This window comes from Aulonocara stuartgranti (assembly GCF_965226115.1).
Source record: "Aulonocara stuartgranti genome assembly, chromosome: 23".
Classification (NCBI taxonomy): domain Eukaryota; kingdom Metazoa; phylum Chordata; class Actinopteri; order Cichliformes; family Cichlidae; genus Aulonocara; species Aulonocara stuartgranti.
In genome coordinates, this window is record NC_138958.1 from 45311071 (window position 1) to 45331561 (window position 20491).

Below are 20491 nucleotides of genomic sequence, written 5' to 3' on the forward strand. Positions count from 1 at the left end.
TCTAAAGTATTTGCATATGCCATAGAAATGTTAGCACTCACAGTTTACTGGGCAAGGTTTATGCAAAGTTTCAACAAGACCAGTCCACTTATGACAAACGCGATCATACGAGCATTATAGTACGATGCAGTCTCTGCATGATATGACTATCTGGACAATAACGGACTATAAAGCACCAACAACCGGTATGACGAACGCGGCCGTGACTCTGGCAGACGAGCTGAACACTTTCTATGCTCGCTTCGAGGCTGCAGCTAAGGTCTCCAACAATGCTAGTGTTAGCGGCGCTAACGGCTGCAGACAGGAAGATACTGCCAGCACCGGAAACGTGCTCGTCATCTCCGAGCATGAAGTAAGGAGAGCCTTCAAGAGAGTGAACACCAGGAAAGCAGCAGGACCAGACGGCATCCCAGGTCGTATCCTAAGAGACTGCGCATACCAGCTAGCTCCTGTGTTCACTGAGATATTCAACATCTCTTTATCTCAGTCGGTGATCCCCACATGCTTCAAAGAGTCCATCATTGTTCCTGTCCCGAAGAAACCCCACCCTGCTTCTCTCAATGACTATCGCCCTGTAGCCCTCACCTCAGTAGTGATGAAGTGTTTTGAACGCCTGGTCAGAGACTTCATCATTTCTTCACCACCAGACACACTGGACCCACTACAGTTCGCTTACCGTCCAAATCGTTCCACAGACGATGCCATCTCTCATCTCCTCCACACATCACTCACTCACTTGGACACTAGAAGGGGGAATTATGTTAAAATGCTCTTCATAGGGGGCAGGGATAGCTCAGTAGGTAAAGTGGGCACCCCATGATCGGAAGGTCGGCGGTTCGAATCCACTTAACGGCTACCCTGAGGTACCCCTGAGCAAGGTACCGTCCCTACACACTGCTCCCCGGGCGCCTGCTTAGTGGGCTGCCCACTGCTTCACTGAGTGAATGGGTCAAATGCAGAGAAAAACAAGTAATTTCCCCATGGGGATCAATAAAGTATCCATTATTATTATTATTATTATAGACTACAGCTCTGCATTTAACACCATAATTCCCTCCACACTCACCACCAAGCTGGAGCATCTGGGACTCAGCTCATCTATGTGTCAGTGGATCTCCAACTTCCTAACTGGCAGACCACAGGCAGTAAGGATGGGCGGACATGTCTCAGCCTCCACCACTCTCAGCACTGGAGCCCCCCAGGGGTGTGTTCTGAGCCCCCTGCTGTACTCTTTGTACACATATGACTGTGTGGCCACTACCAGCTCCACCACCATCATCAAGTTTGCTGACGACACCGTCGTGGTGGGCCTGATCTCTGATAACAACGAGACGGCCTACCTGAAGGAGATTAGGAATCTGGAGAACTGGTGCCAGAGGAACAACCTCCTTCTAAACGTCAGTAAGACAAAGGAGCTGATAGTGGACTTCAGCAATAAGCAGGAGAGGAACTACCAGACCCACGTCATCAACGAGTGCCCAGTGGAGAGAGTGGACAGCTTCAAATACCTCGGAGTTCACATCACGCAGGACCTGTCATGGTCCTGTCACATCAACACCGTGGTGAAAAAGGCCCAACAGCGTCTCTACCACCTCAGACGCTTGAGAGACTTCCAACTGCCCTCCAAGGTGCTCAGGAACTTTTACTCGTGCACCATAGAGAGCATCCTGGCGGGAAACATCTTAACCTGGTTCGGGAACAGCACCATGCAGGACAGACGAGCTCTACAGAGGGTTGTGCGGTCAGCTGAGCGCACCATCCGCTCCGAGCTCCCTGACCTGCACTCAATCTACAGCAGGCGGTGCTGGACCAAGGCCAGGAAGATCGTGAAGGACCTCAGCCATCCCAACAACAGACTGTTCTCTCTGCTGAGGTCAGGGAAGCGATTCCGCTCCCTGAAGACCAACACAGAGAGACTGAGGAGGAGCTTCTTCCCGCAGGCGATACGGTCTCTCAATCACACCACCACACAGTACTGACCCACACATATGGTTCTTACACACACACTGGACTTTCTGGACATTGTTTTTGCACAACACTGGTCACTATATTCTTCATTTCCAGTTAATACTTGTACAGCTGCTGTTATTGTGTATATATTTATTTATATTTAGATTTCTTCATACATTCTTATATAGTTCTATATTGTGTATTTTGTTGTACAGTTATTTTATTTTCAACTTTAATTTATATATTTTATCTTATTCTTCCCAGTTAAATTTACCCTTCATTCTAATTTGTGTTGTACAGTTATTTCATTTTTAACCTTAATTTATATTTTATTCCTTCCTAGTTAAATTTACCCTTTTTAATTTTGCATATTTATTTCCTATCTTATTCATAGCCTTTTCCTTTTTTTGTTTTCTTTAGGTCACGAGCAGTTGTCCAAGCATTTCACTACATATCGTACTGTGTATGACTGTGTACGTGACAAATAAAATTTGAATTTGAATTTGATCTATTCAGCTGTAACCTGACAGGGACAAAGTCTAGGAGACAGAAACTGAAGATAGACACCATTTACTGATGGACCTGTTATATTAGGTGACAATTCCACGTGAAAGTCAAAAGAAATGAATACATACAGGGCAAGTCTTTATGAGGCAAACATGATGTGCATCTCACACGAAAGCGATTTAGGTGATTTTCTGTGAGAAATGTGTAAAAAGATCCGTACTCTGAATTTCAGATACTATTGATCTGTTTGTTGTGTGTCTGAGGGTTTACGCAGGGACGTTTTGTGTAAGCACTGATTGCTACAGTAGCATCCAATCAATGCTTACAGTGCAAAGAAACTGGCCTACAGTCTGACAGCTGCATTAATGTCTACACAATCTAAGAGTTTGAAAGATGGACACACGTGAGATGATCATAAATCCACAACAGAATCCTTTCTGTCCTAACATACTGATGAGAAAATAACTGAAGCACTCGTGTCAAGAACAACAACAACAAAGGGAAACATGCCTAACTTGGATTTCAGTGATTGTGAAAACAAACATATGCAAATGAATTTCCTCTGTGCGCTTTGCCTAATTCAGGAAATCACTATCAGTCAAGTTGAGTGTGAGTCAGTGAGTATGTTATGTTCACATAGACTGTTACCTCAGGGGCTAACTTACCAGATGAAATGAACCTTTATGGAACGGAAACCCAGAATTTGTTTCAAGTCACATTTTAGCTTAACCTGCATGGTGGAAAGTGCCTGTACCAGAGACATGATTGTTGCTGCTTAGGTTAAAATATCTAGTATATGTCAATAATGTAACAAAAAAGAAGAAGAAAATCTGTGGCGGTGTAAAAGTCCCACTAAATGCGTCTCTCGGTGTACATCTAAACTATATAACGATTAACCGCCAACTGTGAGTTCAATTTAAATTTTCCTTTACAAATGTGTGTTTGTTTAGGAAGGAAAGAAATGTGTGCACACAGTGTTCGGCAATATAGACTCAAAGGCAGCACCAAGACTGGCACGAGACTATTTCCACTGCACTGAGGGTGGGAACTCCAGGCCTCGGGGCCGCTGTCCTGCAGGGTTTAGATGTGTCCTTGATCCAACACAGCTGATTTAAATGGCTCATTTTGAACGTTGACATATACATCAAGGAATGGACCAGCCACTGCACTGATGTTAAACCAGTTCAGAAGTTCATTTATCATCATGAACCACCAATTTATGAGCAGACAAACCAAAGTACACTCCAAGATTCAGTTGCTTGTAGAAGCACGTTTAGCAGCAACAGCTCAAAGTCATTGTTTTCTGTATGACTATCAGTCTCTCACATCATTGGGGAGTCATTTAGGCTCACTCTTCTTTATAATGTTGCTTCACTTCATTGAGGTTTGCACAAATTTGTTTATGCAAAACTCACGACCACACTACTTCTATTAAGCTGAGCTTTAAACTTTCTAAAATATAAAACCTGCTAGACACCGGTGTTGTGCCAAAAAGTGATTGTCTGCCAAAAACTGATTTCTGGTATTTGCCAAAAAGTGATTGCTCGTATTTAAACTGCTATAAGTAACTTGTTGGGCTATAATATGTGAAACATATGTCAAATGCTTCCCTCATGGATGACATAAAGTCATCTTGAGCCACAAACAACATTCGTGTAACAAGGTAGAAGCAGCGATCAGTTTTTGGCAGCGACTTTTATATAACCTTTATTTATGTAGTTAAAAAAAAATCTCATTAACATTAAACATGTCTTTTGTAAGAGTAAGTTGGCCAAGAGGACAGCAGCAATGGCAGCAAATATTACAATAGTTCAGTAAACGTCTGGTGTCCTGGTGCAGCCACAACAACCTGGTGCTGAATGCCCAGAAGACAGTGGAGATTATTGTGGACTTCAGGAAGCACACAGCTCCACTCCCCCCCATCATCCTGTCTGACACCCCCATCACCTCTGTGGACTCATTCCGCTTCCTGGGTACCACATTCACCCAGGACCTGAAGTGGGAGCCCACCATCACCTCCGTCATCAAGAAAGCCCAGCAGAGGATGTACTTCCTGAGGCAGCTGAAGAAATTCAACCTGCCAACACGGACGATGATGCAGTTCTACACTGCAATCATCGAGTCCATCCTCACCTCCTCCATCACCGTGTGGTACGCTGGAGCCACTATCAGGGACAAACAGAGACTGCAGCGTGTTGTGCGCTCTGCTGAGAAGGTGATTGGCTGCAGACTCCCATCTCTGCAGGACCTGTACACCTCCAGGACACTGCGGCGTGCAGCCCGGATCTCAGCTGACCCTTCTCACCCTGGACACAGTCTGTTTGACCTGCTCCCCTCAGGCAGGAGGCTCCGGTCCATTCGCACCAGAACCTCTCGCCATAAGAACAGTTTCTTCCCCTCTGCTGTCGGACACATGAACAATAACCGTATGACTGTTCCCGCCACTAACACATGACCCTACGCTGTGTCACTGCATCATTCCATGTTTGGCACTGATCACCACCTGCACTCATGTATATATCTTTCTACGTAGCACTCATAATTCTTATTCTCATGTATATATCACATGTATAGCTCATGCACATATCTTTCTACATAGCACTTTTAATTCTTATTCTTACTTTTATTTTTTTTTCATGTCTATTTAAGTGCTATTTATGACACTATGTTTGCACTGAAGCACCGCAGCAATTTCCTAATGTTGTAAACCTCAACATCTGGCAATAAAACCCATTCTGATTCTGATTCTGATTCTAAAAATATTTTAAGTGAGGATAAAGGAGCGGATTGGTTATAATGTAAGTACAGGGTGGGCCATTTATATGGATACACCGTAATAACATGGGAATGGTTGCTGATATTAAAGTCCTGTTTGTGGCACATTAGTATATGTGAGGGGCAAACTCCTCAAGATGGGTGGTGACCATGGTGGCCATTTAGAAGTCGGCCATCTTGGATACAACTTTTGTTTTTTCAATAGGAAGAGGGCCATGTGACACATCAAACTTATTGGTAATGTCACAAGAAAAACAATGGTGTGCTTGGTTTCAACGTAAACCTCCAGCAGAACCAGGCTCAGGGAGGGGTGGGGCCATCTGCTGACCGGTTGGGGTGAGAGAAGGAAGACAGGATGAAGACATGCTGTGGAAGCGAGACAGAGATTAATAACAGATATGATTCAATGCAGAGAGGTCTGTTAATACATAGTGAGTGAACCAACCAACCACAGCATCTGTGGTGAGAGAGTCATCAAGGAGTTCAGGCACTCCATCAAGCTCACAGTCACAGACTCAGGTGAGATTCTAGAGTTGCAGGGCTTCCTCCAGAGCAGCTGTTAGAAACACAGCTGCATCTTCTTTCTCTCACACACAGAAAAGAGTGAGACAGAGTGAGGCATCAGGGAGTTTAATTACCAGCTTTAAGACAAATGAATGAGAGTGCTGAATGATAGCACTCATGAGTGGTGCAGCATGCTTTAATTACTACCCACTAGTGAATGTGTCAGCAGCTGAAACTGTATTAATGGTGATTTAAAGAAACGAGTCCCAGTGTGTAGACCAGGCAAGCTGCTTCACTTGTAACACACTGGCAGAAACCCCAAGTCAGTTAGGATGACTACCTGAACATTTGAATGTTTCCACTGGTCACTGAGGTGGTACGTTACAGGGATCCAGTCTGTTCATTTACAGGACTCTACTAGAGCTGCTTTGCATGACTCACAGTTGAAATAATGCTTCTTTGTCTGATGCAGGGCCTTGGTTCACCCCATCAGTCGTGCAGGGGGTCGTCTGCTCTGCAAAAGTGCACTTTAATGTAAACTGTGCAGCAGTGCTGCAAACTAACCCAGACGAAATAAAAGCACAATGTCAGGAGCTACTGCAGTTCAGCATCAAACGTAGGCCAAATCAATCATTAATATGATTTTCATGATCATCTTGTTTGTCTCAATGTTCTTATGATTCAAAGAAACATCCAGCAGCTGTGAGATCGGCTGTACTGATTTAAAATGAAGTGTGTACGGCCCCAAAGCCTCTGAATGAGCTGCAGATGTGTTTCAAACTCCTGTAACAAAAGCAAACATGTCTGCATACCGGCTAACTTTGTCCACACACTGTTTCTGCTCTGCAGGTTTCACAGATGAAGATGCAAATAGTGGAGGATACGGGGATGGAGGAGATTGGGTTGGACTTTCATTAATAGTTTGTCTGTTAGTTTGGGCTGTTTGTTGTCCTGCTGCTTCCGCTGTCGTCATAATTACCTGCAAGGAACTAAAGCCATTATAGCAGCATCCTCCTGAAAACAACATCTGCTCTGCTTTTCCACAAGAATGAAGATGCAGAGGTCTGGCTTTAGGATCTGAGCTCAGATAACATCTGGAGTTTAAAGCATCATTTTAATCTTCTTCTGCACAAAATGGCTCAGTCGAGTGCTGCCAACTCCAAGAGGTTTTCGGAGGATCGGGTGATGGAGATCTATAAAGTAGGAGTAACATTATATAGCTACTATGTCAAAATTCTATAGTATGGTATATGATATGGCACAGCCCTGCTGTAAAGATCAAATGTGTGACAGTGAAAGGTGCTACAAAGAAGTCGGGAGAGAAATGCTGCAGAAAAGTCTCTTTAGCAAACAACGAGCAAACATAAAGCCCGTCCATTTCACATTTAAGGCAGGTAGTATGTTTGTTTTTCTAATGTTGACAAACTGACCCTCCATCCATCCACTTCTGCTGATCCTTTTCAGGGTCGCGGGGGCGCTGGAGCCTAACCCAGCTGTCTTAGAGCGAGACAGACTGAAGACCTGTCCAGTCCGCCGTCCCTACTAAGTGCATGTCCTTGAAACAGTGGAATAAAAACTAAAGCAATGACAAATAATGATCCTCATCATCAACATTACTACCGAAATGTGAACTAGCAAGTACAGCCTGAGCCCATAGAAACAACATCTTTGTAATCTGTAACAGTTTTGGATTTTTGGACATGTTAAACAACTTTTAAAGGGTTTTTCACAAAGATGCTGAACATTAAATGCAGGATGCCACAGACATCCATTTTAGCCAACAATCTGCCATCTTCACCTCCAGTGTTCAAATAAAACGGAGACGTTGTGACATCAGCAGGAGACAGAGATCAGCTAGAGACACGCAGACAGTTTAAGCAGGCTGCTGTTCAAGTGGAGGCTGGTATGAATCCTGCTTCTGTTTATGTTTCCTGTTGAACAAAAACTTGACCAGAAACTGACATACCAACTTTCAGACTAGCAGATCCATCCTCCTTCCCTCCATCCTCTGTGTGTCCTTCTGTCTGACCTGCAGCTGAGAAACAGGTGTGAGGTGTCAGCTGTCAGGTAGGTGATGAGTGAAGAACAGAACAGAATCCATTTCCTCTTCAAACTGCTGTCAGACATGAGCTGTGTTCCAATTCGTCGGCTGCATCCTTCGGAGGACCCGGCCTTTGCGGTCTACGTGGGCCGGGATGGTGGGGACAGAGAGGCTGTAACTACATCTGCTGGTGTCACTGTGACCTCAGAGCAGTTTACATGAAACATGAAACGAATTACAACTTTTGCGATATTGACCAGCTCATGATGCAGAGTGTAGACTGTATCTGTGATAATGAAAATGATTTAAGGACTGGTTTATGACACGTCTATAAAAAATATAAAGTCTGTACAAATGTGAAACTACAAAGTTAAAAGCAGCTGGAACGACAGCTGTTCAAAGCTGAACACTTACATCAGCCAGAAGACAGAGTGAGTCCTCCATCTCTCTGAAGGAGGCCATCGTGGTGAGCACAGATGCAGCAGCAGTGTGGATGTGTCCACTCTCACAGTGTCTCTCTTTCAAGTTTGTCCTCACATTCTCAAAAAAAGAACATGTCTATGCAGATGCCCAGAGCCTAACAACACACCCGCTATAAAAACTTTTGCACCACCAGATTTTCATATACTTACATTTGAAAGTGTTCGTCTCCTGCATTAACTCCCACTTCGATCACTATCATTATCAGAAAAATATCTCCTGTATGGCCCGCAATGAATCCTGGGATATGTTGGGCCACAAAGGACACACCTGACCCATCCTTCAAATTCAGGGAAATGAAGGACGCATTTGGAAGACTTCAAATTTGAACAGCCTTCGTCGCGTCCATGTGATACAATTTCCTACAAATGTGGCATTCGAAGCATCCTCTCCCTGAATTTGGAAACACCCAATGTGATGATAGAGAGCAGGAAGAACCAGTCTCAACAAGAGACACACACACCTGATTTCCTGTAACTGCAGAGGGGAGGAGCCACCCGAGCAGGTGGGAACAGGAAGAGAAACAGCCGAGCCTCCGTCAGAGCAGCAGGAGGACGGTGGAGCTGAGGCAGGGTGAGTGTTAACACCACATTGTTGTAGTTTTGCTGTCAGAGTCTCTGAGTGTGTTTGTTTGTGTGACTGTAGAGAGAAGAAGAGTCACAGTGAGCTCTGTAGCTGTGATTGGCTCAATAATCACCTTCAATGGACTGAACGCAGAGAACGAGCCGAGGAACCTGACAAACCTGTTTGTGTGTGTGTCTGTGTGTGTGTGTGTACCTGTTTAGACATGTTTGTGAGGACAAAGAGTTGGTATGCTACTATGTGGGCTAATAGAGTCCCACAAAATGGCCGTCCTCACGAGTTTGAGGATATTTTTGAGGCTTTTTGGTGTCCTCACTAAAATCTGAAAACAAGTGTCTGTGTGTGTGTCTGTGTGTGTATGTGTCATAAAGAGAGTCGAGTTCACGGTCGCACACTTTCTATCTCAGAGGCTGTATCCCAATTCTTCGGAGCCCCTCTGATGACATGGTCCAAAAAATAAATCAATTGTGGCCACAAAATACTACTTCGTGCGCACGAAATGCTAATTTGTGGGCACGAAACACTTGACCAATAACCGTGATCCTTCCCAGGCCCTTGCAGTTGGTTGACAATAAAATCTATCCCGGCGTCCAGGCCCTGTAAAGCAACTGGGCTCTCAGTATCCTGTTTAAATGTCTCTCCGTAATAATGGTTCCTTGCATTGCAGGCTTTTCAAAATGCATTGTAGCTCATTCCCAGCCTAAAATAAAACTCACTCATACCGTCTCTGTCCACGGTGTATAGGTTTAGCCTACTCTCATGCTTGTGTCTCTACGCAGCTGTCCAGGAATTGTATCAATATGATGTGCGCACGTTATCTATTTTGTTGCCACAAATGAGTAATTCATTGCCACGTTATACCCATTTCATGCCCACAAATTAGCATTTCATGCGCACGTTATACCTATTTCGTGCCCTCGAAAATAGTATTTCGAGGGCACGAAATAGTATTTTGTGGCCACAATTTATTTATTTTTGGGCCATGTCATCAGAGGGGCTCTGTACAATTCAGGTTCTGCAGCCTCAACGATCCTCAAGGGCCACGTACTCAAGGACCGCTAAGGCCGGAACTACGAGGCTTGTGAAATGGGCGGTCTAGCCTCCGTCGCGCTGCCCCGGTTGCCTAGCAACCATGATACTAACAGCTGGAAACGTTTCACACAGCTTTGTTTGACAGAAATGAAGGAGAACATATTTTAGACATCTTTGTGAAGGACGCATTTCGAGCAGCCTTTGAATTGGGAAAGCCTTCGGTGCGCCACTGTGACGTAATCGGCCTTAAAATGCAGCCTTTAAGGCTACAGACCCTGAATTGGGATACAGCCTTTATGAAAGTGCGACGTTTGAGCCACTTCCTGTTCTCAGTGCCGGCGTCCTGATCACCGAGGTTTCTGTTGCTCTGATATCTGATATTGATTATATCGGTAAACAGGCTGTAGGCAGAAACATCAGGTCTGATCTGAAAATCCCTTCAAAAACAAACTTTAAGAGTTTTATGTCCGTGTGAGGCCGCATGCTGATTGGATAACCACCTGTCAGTCTCAGGGTATTAGCCAATGAGCGCGCAGATTCACAGTAAGATCTTATCACGTCATTCTTTTAAACTAAAACATCGACAGTAAAACTGTAACGTGTCCTGTGATCTATAAACACTCTGTGATGAATAATCTGAAGTCATTTTGAGCCTGACAGTAGTTTCCTGTCACAGAGCAGAAGCTGCAGGCAGTTTTTGGCACCTTTATATTTAATTTATTCCAAAATAAATCAATAAAGGTAGAAAAGAACTCTCAGTGACATTAAAAATCTATTTTTAAAGACAGATGTGACCAAGTGCAACAAATATAAGATGAGATGTTTACAGATATTTGAAGTATTGATCATATGTAGAACACAGAGCAGGTCCAATAACAGAGTCATCCTGCTCACAAACAGCAGTTTGGTTTCATGAGCTCACTTCCTGCAGTGATCCTCAGCTTCTCTCCAAAGGAGCCGTAACATGTGGGCTCTTCACCATGATGATGATCCCAAACACACTGAGTTCCTTCATCCACCTGATCATGTACTTATTAAATAATGTGATGGTTTTGGTGTTTTTTAAAGACTTTGAGCCTCTAAAATAACTGGTTTGGACTTTAGGGCCAAAGCTCCAACATTAGAAAGCCGTCAGTGTGATGCTTCCAGTACAACAGCACCTCTGAGTGTGTGTGTTTACCTCTCAGACTAACTCCACCCTGACATCAAGAAGATGGAGGAAGAGGACGGAGCAGCATCCAGCTGTGTGTCTGTGAGGAGTGACGGGGTTACACAAACACCTCCACCTTACAGTCATGGACCTGCAGCAATAATGTAAGAACACTACTAACTTTATTAGTCATTTCAACATAACCATGACAGAATCATTGATCTGTGATTGGTTCAAACTGTTTGATCTGAGTTTGATTTTTATTGACTTGTTTTCTTGCTAAGATCTGAACTCTGTAAGTTTAAGTGAAGTCAGTGCAGCAGAATCAGAGAAGAGCTGAGAACAAACTGAGTTCATTCAGAGACAGAAAAAACTGGCTGATGATTGGCTGACCTGTCAGCGTTATGAGGCAGACACAATATCACAGAGGGATCAGCTGATCATATGGCTGTCAGAGAGAACTGATCAGTTATTGATGTTTGTGTTTGCAGAGGTCAGAGGTCACAGTCTCCAGTATCCAGCTGTGTGTCTGTGAGGAGTGACTGGTCCAGAAACAGACCTCCACACTTCAGTCATGAACCTGCAGCAACAGTGAACTTCAATCATGGAGCTCAGCTGACCATGTAAGAGAGCTGCTGACTCAGAGTTCAAAGGTTGTTTCTATAAATGTTCTGCCAGTGACATCATAACTTAACCTAACACTGGTCTGTGTATGAAGTATCATTTAGTGGCAGTTGTTAAAGTTGTATAATGATGATGCTAGTTTGGGGTGTATTTTCCTGCTGATGCAAATGCATCTACTTTGCCCTTTGTCTGGTGCTTTGGACAAAGACGTCCAATGAAACTCAGAACAACACAGTTTGCACCACCAGCAGGCAGAGGAAGTGGCTGACATCCAGAAATCCTACCAGTGGCTGAACAAAGCTGGACTGAAAGACAGCACAGAGGCACTAATCATGGCAGCACAGGAACAAGCTCCGAGCACAAGACCCATAGAGCCCGGGGTCTACATGGCTCTTTTTGGGGGGGTTGTGTTGTATTAATAGTGACTTTGTTTCTTTGGACCTGACCAAAATCTTTTGTTTTTCAGTTCAGTTGCAACATTGACTAACACTAATGCAGGGGTCGGCAACCTGCGGCTCTTTAGTCCTTACAGTGCGGCTCCTCGTGGTTTGGGAAAATAAATTAGAAGTATTTAGCTGAAGTGTATTTTATTTATGTTCTTTTTTAACTTGTAGTTCTAAATTGGAAGATTATTGTGATATTGAAATATAAAAATAAAATTATATTTTATTATTTTTTCATCGTTCAAATAAGCGTCACACTCGCGGAAGCCGGTGTACCCGCCGAAACGCCGTGCATTTATCGAGACTTTCAGCCCCAGGAAGGCCAATTATGGCTCTTCGGATCCACATTATGTCAGCAGCTGTTCTCCACCGTGAACTACGTTAAAAACAAACACCGCTCACGCCTCACAGACGACAGCTTACAGTCCTGTAAAGATGAAAGTGACTTCGTACAGCCCCGACCTGCAGACGCTGTGCGCAGAGGTTCAGGAGCAGAAGTCCCGTTGTAAACATATCACGGCAGACCCGACGATGTTTGCATGAACACGCTTTTCAGCTTCTCTTTATTGACCACTTTTCACACACGGTTGCTGTACGCACACAGCCGGCTGTAGCTTTGCAGCTCACAGCCCGACACACACCAACACAACAGCACAGACGTTAAGGCGGCGAGGCGTGATTGCGGGTGCCGCTCAGGTGCGTCCGCCTCCCCTGCAGCGGCGCTGCAGACCACGCCCCGCCACACACATTAACCAGGTAAAATACATATTTAGGCAGAATTTTGCAAATATCTATTTTTCATCTTTCAGCAGCATAGAGCTTTTTTTCCAATTGTTTTTTAAAAGTCAGGTCAAGGCTCCAAAAGCCCAAAGGAGATATAAGGGTGGCGGCTCACAGCAGCTTTTGTTTGCTACATCATTTTAGTTCAGCTGGGTGTCTTTCCTTTGGTTATATTTCTTTAAGAGTTCAAATGTGTTCATTACATAAATAACATGTAATTTTCTCTGTAGCACTTCATGGATTTCATAAGCAACACACCTTAGTTGTTCACACAAAGCATAAAGGTAAAAAACAGTATATACAGTGTTATCTTCATTCTAGATGTCAAAAAGTATTTGTGGCTCCCAGTGTTTTCTTTTGCGTGGAAACTGGCTCCAAATGGCTCTTTGGGTCCTGAAGGTTGCTGACCCCTGACCTAATGGTATATTTTTTTTAGCTGGATCGTTCTATAAAAACATGAATCAAATCTGAGAAAAGTTTCCACCTGACCTGTTGAATGTTATTGAAGCCAGAAGTTTGCCTTCATACTGTGTTTCTTGCATGCCTTTTGTGGTGTACTAATTGATGTGAAATGAATGCAATGTGGTTGTGTTTGCAGAGGTCAGAGGTCACAGTCTCCAGCATCCAGCTGTGTGTCTGTGAGGAGTGACTGGTCCAAAGACAGACCTCCAGACTTCAGTCATGAACCTGCAGCAACAATGTTCTTCAATCATGGAGCTCAGCTGACCATGTAAGAGAGCTGCTGACTCAGAGTTCAAAGGTTGTTTCTATAAATGTTCTACCAGTGACATCATAAATGATTCCTAATGGTGGTCCGGGTACGATAATGCTAGTATCAATCGTAGTGGTAATGCAATCCAAGGTAATGATTTCTTCTCTGCTGCTGTGAACGTCTCTGCAGCCGTCTGTACTCTAATCTGAGACAACTATTACTGACAGAAACCATCACATCATCCAGTTTGTGTGTTTGCAGCTGCTTAAAAGATTTTAAACAGAGATTAATCAGTAATTCATGTGATGTGTTTGTGTTTGCAGAGGTCAGAGGTCACAGTCTCCAGCATCCAGCTGTGTGTCTGTGAGGAGTGACTGCTCCAAAGACAGACCTCCATATTTCAGTCATGAACCTGCAGCAACAATGTTCTTCAATCATGGAGCTCAGCTGACCATGTAAGAGAGCTGCTGACTCATTTACGGGTGTTTGAAATTCTGTGACCACTTTGTAATTTTAGTTTATATTTTAAAGTGTTTTTATTTGTAGTTGCCTGTATTTTTATTACACTGTGTGTAACGTGGTGGTTTGTGCTGTTTGGGATCGTTTTGGTGTGTTTGTGTCAGAACATCAGATAAATGATTTCATCACATTTTAAAAGAAAGTATCAGGATAATAATCTGAACTGAGTCATCAGAAATAGAAAGATGGTCTCAACAGGCCACTGAGCTGATCTCCAAAGAAATGCAGAAGATTGAAGAGTCCGAGGCTGTTTATTTGTCACAGGCATCGTCATACACGTACAACACAGTGAAATGTGCTGAGCTGCTCCTGTGACTGGACAAAACATTAGAAACAATCATTAAATGAAATAATGAAACATTGTGCAGATGTAATGTTAAAGTGCTTTGTGCCACATTAGCACAGCATGTACTGACAGAGCAGTGCAAGCAGAACAAAGCAAATGAGCAAAGTGATGTAAAGAGAGTAACTGAACAGAGTGAGCAGAGTAATATCAGCAGTAATGAAGCAGCAGGATCAGTGTAGCAGCGTGTGACGTCATAATGAATCAGGTATGATCTGAAATATGACAGTGAGACAAGAACATGATGTAAGGTCCTGTTTAAACCCTGATGGTGATGCTATGAGGGGAGCATGTTCTGATTTAGGACTTGGATGGTCTGAGGATAGAAGCTCCTCTCTGTTTGTGTCCTGATGGTGCAGAAGCTTCTGCCTGATTGTAGAAGGAGCTGAAGCCAGCATCATCCCAGAGGTGAAGCTCGTCTGTGTGCAGACCTGAGGTCAGATTCCTCCAGGCTGATGTTCAGGATCTACAGAAACGTGTGGTTGTAGTTATTGCTGCACTGTGTGCTGACAGCAGATACTCAGAACAAAGCGCTGCACACGTGTTCTTTACAAACATCTGTACATATCAAATATGGATCATGGCAGTGAATGAACACGTTTCTGTCATTTGTTTCATTGGCTTCTTTTTTCTGCCTGTGTTCATGTGATTAATGTCTAACACATAAACAGGTTTGTAATCAAACATCACATCATCAGGGAGGCATCATGAAACAAAGTTACTGCTGGAGGCTGAACTCAATTTGGTGGCAATGTTCAAAAATATCACTCAGATCATTTCAAAGCTTTTAGTTCTTCTTCTTCACTTCTGTAAAATAATAGAAAGGAAATCAGAACCCAGAAGTTCACTTCCTGATGACTGAACTCTTTCAAAATAAAGCTGAAAGCTCTGAATGTGACACCGCTGCTCCACCACAGTTTTTAGAGGAGGTCAAAGGTCAGTTGAAAGTGATGGATCCCAAACTTCCAGTACATCCAGTGAAGGACATAATCAGCTCTGTGATGAAGGCTTTTACTGTGGAGTTTGTAGGCTGATCACTCTGTGTTTAATAAGACAGGCAGGAACAGCAAAGGAAACTTGGATTCTGAACTCAAACACAAGTTTCTCCACTTTGACTTTTCTCTGTGACCATCAGAGCTTCTGCACAGTGTCATCAAATCTGGATGTTTGTCACTGACAGTCAATGATTTTAGTGATAAAGAAATGTGTTCACAGAGGGAGGAAGAGGAAGAGGAGTGGTGTCTGTGAGGAGGAGCAGCTGTCCTGCTGTGCTTTGTGTCAGGACGTCCTGAAGGATCCAGTCTCTACCAGCTGTGGACACTGGTTCTGCAGACAGTGCATCTCCTCATACTGGAACCAGTCTGCTTCATCAGGAGACTGGTCCTGTCCCCAGTGTGGAGAAAGATCCAGAAGCAGAGCTGGACTGCAGACAGCCAGTCAGAACAGCTGTGTACAAAGTAAGACTGAACATCTGTCTGCTGATGGACTCATTTCTGAAAACTGGACTTCTTGTTGTTGTTCAGACATTGAAGAGTTTTCTTTCTGTTTTTCTTTCTTTCAGCAGATGTTGGTCTGCAGGAGGTTTTAGATGAACATAAGATCAGTCTGAGGAGGAGATGTGAACGTGTGACTGAAGGAAGTGATGAAACAGGAAGTAGAACCCTCCTCAACAGGATCTACACTGAGCTCTACATCACAGAGGGACAGAGTGAAGAGGTTCATAGCCAACATGAGGTGAGGCAGCTGGAGACAGCTTCCAAGATGGACGCCCTCCATGACACTCCAATCAGGTGCCAGGACATCTTTAAAGCCTTACCTGACCAACAGAGACCCATCAGAGTGGTTCTGACCAACGGCGTGGCTGGTGTTGGAAAAACCTTCTCAGTGCAGAAGTTCACTCTGGACTGGGCAGAGGGCTTGGAGAACCAACATGTCAGTGTGGTGGTTCTGCTTTCATTCAGGGAGCTGAACCTGATCAGAGATGAGCAGTACAGTCTTCTGGAGCTGCTCCATGTTTTCCATCCAACATTACAGAAGGTCACAGCAGAGAAGCTGGCTGTCTCACAGCTTTTGTTCATCTTTGACGGCCTGGATGAAAGCAGACTTTCATTGGATTTCACCAACAGGAAGCTGCTGTCTGATGTCACACAGAAGTCATCAGTCAGCCAGCTGCTGACAAACCTCATCCAGGGGAATCTGCTTCCCTCGGCTCTCGTCTGGATAACTTCCCGACCTGCAGCGGCCAATCAGATCCCTCCTACATGTGTTGACAGGCTAACAGAAGTACGAGGCTTCACTGACACCCAGAAAGAGGAGTACTTCAGGAGGAGATTCAGTGATGAAGAGCTGTCCAGCAGAATCATCTCCCACATGAAGACATCCAGGAGCCTCCACATCATGTGTAGAATCCCAGTCTTCTGCTGGATCACTGCTACAGTTCTGGAGCACATGTTGACTACAGAGCAGAGAGGAGAGCTGCCCAAGACCCTGACTGACATGTACTCACACTTCCTGCTGGTTCAGACAAAGAGGAAGAAGAACAAGTACCACGAGGGACATGGGACGAGTCCACAGGAGCTGACAGAGGCTGACAGGGAAGTTCTTCTGAAACTGGGGAGGCTGGCGTTTGAACATCTGGAGAAAGGAAACATCATGTTCTACCAAGAAGACCTGGAGCAGTGTGGTCTGGATGTGACAGAGGCCTCGGTGTACTCAGGAGTTTGTACAGAGATCTTCAAAAGAGAGTGTGTGATCTTCCAGAAACCAGTCTACTGCTTTGTTCATCTGAGCATCCAGGAGTTTCTGGCTGCAGTCTACATGTTCCACTGTTTCACCAACAGGAAGTCAGAGGTGCTGAAGAACTTCTTGGGAAAAAAATACAAAGAGTCATCTCTGGATGATTTCCTTAAACGAGCCATGGAGAAATCCCTCCAGAGTAAAAATGGCCACCTGGACCTGTTTGTCCGCTTCCTTCATGGCCTCTGTCTGGAGTCCAACCAGAGACTCTTAGGAGGTCTGCTGGGTCAGACAGAGAACAGTCCAGAAACCATCCAGAGAGTCATCAAGAACCTGAAGAATAACAAGAAGTTTAAATCCTCTCCTGACAGAAGCATCAACATCTTCCACTGTCTGATGGAGATGAACGACCTCTCAGTACATCAGGAGATCCAAGAGTTCCTGAAGTCAGAGAACAAATCAAAGGAACTCTCTGAGATCCACTGCTCAGCTCTGGCCTTCATGCTGCAGATGTCAGAGGAGGTTCTGGATGAGTTTGACCTGCAGAAGTACAAAGCTTCAAAGGAGGGACGACTGAGACTGATTCCAGCTGTGAGGAACTGCAGAAAGGCTCGGTGAGTCCAGATGTGATCATTACATCATTGATCAGTGTCGGTTAATAGTTTAATGTTTAAATTAAAAACACAGTCCTTGGTTATAAAGTGCTTTACAAACACCAACGTTACGGCTAACAGCTGGATTCTCCTGTTTCAGTGCAGCTAGCCAAACAACAAAGAGCCACTTGCTGCTAAAGACAGAGTGAAAGTGGACGGTATATCCTCCATTCTTCATGTAAAACACATGCAGTGAATTGTAATGCACCATCTGTGTTTACCTTCATGCAGTTTTCTCTTTATGGTAGACTTGGATATTTAAATGTTTCCCTCCTGGAGAGTCTTGTTCACTTGATTAGTTTTTGTGAAGGGGATTCTCCTCACCCCGTCTCCAAGGGAGACACCAGCTACCCTTCAGAGAAAATGTATTTGCCCCACTTGTAACCACGATCTGGTTCTTCCAGTCACTGCCCACAGCTCGTGACCATAGGTGAGGGCAGGGACGTAGATCGACCGGTAAATTTAGAGCTTCGCTGTCACGCTCAGCTCTCTCTCTCTTCACCACGACAGACCGGTACAGCGTCTACCTCACTGTTACCGCAGCAACGGTCTGTCTGTTGATTCCTGCTCCCCTCCCCCTTCTTTACACGACCCTGAGATACTCAGACTCCTCCACCTGGGGCAGGAACGTCTCTGACCCAGAGTGGGCACTCCACCCTTTCCCAGCTGAGGACCATGGCCTCAGATGCTGATCCTCATTCACACGGCTTCACACTCTGCTGAGAACAGCTCCACTGTGAGCTGGAGGCCATCACCTGATGAAGCCAACAGAACCACATCCTCTGTGAAAACAGAGACCAGACTCTGGCTGTATCCCAATTCAGGGTCTGCAGCCTTAAAGGACGCATTTTAAGGCCGATTACATCACAGCGACGGGACGAAGGTCGCTGCTCGAAATGCGGCCCTCAAATGCGTCCTTAATTTCGCTGAATTTTAAGGACATGGCGGTGTAGACTTCATATAGTATACTACTATACTATACACTATTATTAGTATAGTATACTACTATACTATACACTATTATTAGTATAGTATACTATACACTATTATTAGTATAGTATACTATTATACTATACACTATTATTAGTGTAGTCTACTATTATACTATACACTATTATTAGTATAGTATACTACTATACTATACACTATTATTAGTATAGTATACTACTATACTATACACTATTATTAGTATAGTATACTATTATACTATACACTATTATTAGTATAGTATACTATACTATACACTATTATTAGTATAGTATACTATTATACTATACACTATTATTAGTATAGTATACTATACTATACACTATTATTAGTATAGTATACTATTATACTATACACTATTATTAGTGTAGTCTACTATTATACTATACACTATTATTAGTATAGTCTACTATTATACTATACATATCTGTTTTTAACAGGGAATCTTGATCCTGTTACATTTGACTTCTGTTGAGCTTCTTGAATTGTCACCTTCAGTTCCTTTCCTTTACTCTTCCAGTGTCTTTGGTTTAAATGTATTTACCCTGATAACTGCATATGAAACAGTTCACCTCTTGTCACTCACTATTATCTGTTTGCCATAAAAGTGTTGGTGATGTGTTGGGAGAATCATTATTTTCAGTCTCTTCTTATAAACATAGTGAGGCAAAGATGTGGGTCGTGGTCCCTGATAATCAGACGTGTCTGTGTTCTGTTACATGTGACGTTAGAGAGGTTTTAGTGGAGATAAAAACAGGACCAACATCACTCGTGACTGCTTTCCTGTCTTCAGTGTGTTTACTGTTGGAGCTCGTCCTCCTGTTGCATCTGTCACAGCTGTTACGCTCCTCTGTGACTCCTCCTCTATCTGCTGTCACACTGCAGGAGTTTTTGGTCATGGCGTGTGAATAACTGCCGAGGTCGGCTAGGACGACGCCACCACTCGTTGTCAGACCCTGTCACGCTGTCTGTTTTCATCTTTAGCCGAGGTTATTAAGTACTTCAAAATGAAACCAGTCTCTGTTTTCAGTCTCCGCCCTCTTTTGCAGCTTTGAGCCAGGTTGTAACACCTGTTAAAGTCACCACCTGTTGTGACCGGGGAGTGAGATGAGTGTGAGAAAGATGAAAACAACGTCTCATTCTGACTAGTTACTGGGAACTGATGTGTGATGATGCAATAACAAAGATGACTGTTTCTATGATTTTCTGTTTTATTAATTGTTTTTATTGATGATAAGGACAGGCAGAGGAGATTGGATGGATTTACTTCGTTTTATTCTTTTGCACTGAAATGGAGTCCAGTGTACAGTCCTTGGCGTTGCACATTTTAATATGTTTTAGCTGAGACTGTAGTGGGCACTCTTTAAATGTCGGGTCAGTTTGTCACGTTAGAGCCTATTTGTGCCTGTTAGTGCTGCGATGACTTTAGACCGAGCTGACTGAGGGGTCTAAGCTCATGATGCCACCAGCAACACCCGGGTCATGCTGCAGAGTTTTCAAACCCGACATAATTTACTCAGGTTATATCAGGTGATCTAAGAAAGGCCGCTTAGAAAGAAAAGCGAGTGCACTGCTTTAAGTTTCTTGAAGATGTTTAATCTGAACATTCAGCTTCTTCACTTCTAAAACCAAAAAGTGGAGAGTCCCAGATTTTAATCCTAGTGGGAGTGTCC

General features: G+C 43.9%; 2 protein-coding genes across 2 annotated transcripts in view; both read left to right on the top strand.

Moving 5' to 3' along the window:
• The window catches only part of LOC309701482 (uncharacterized protein), a 2150955-nt gene that overhangs the window by 719919 nt on the left and 1410545 nt on the right, over nucleotides 1-20491 (top strand). The gene's annotated exons all lie outside the window — the stretch shown is intronic.
• The window catches only part of LOC309700216 (protein NLRC3-like), a gene marked incomplete at both ends in the record, with an annotated part of 123851 nt that overhangs the window by 18917 nt on the left and 84443 nt on the right, over nucleotides 1-20491 (top strand). The window contains 3 exons of the mRNA XM_082523663.1: nucleotides 6586-6638; nucleotides 15658-15899; nucleotides 16004-17792. Coding sequence (XP_082379789.1) covers nucleotides 6586-6638; nucleotides 15658-15899; nucleotides 16004-17792 — 2084 coding nt within the window. The remainder of the gene's footprint in view (nucleotides 1-6585; nucleotides 6639-15657; nucleotides 15900-16003; nucleotides 17793-20491) is intronic.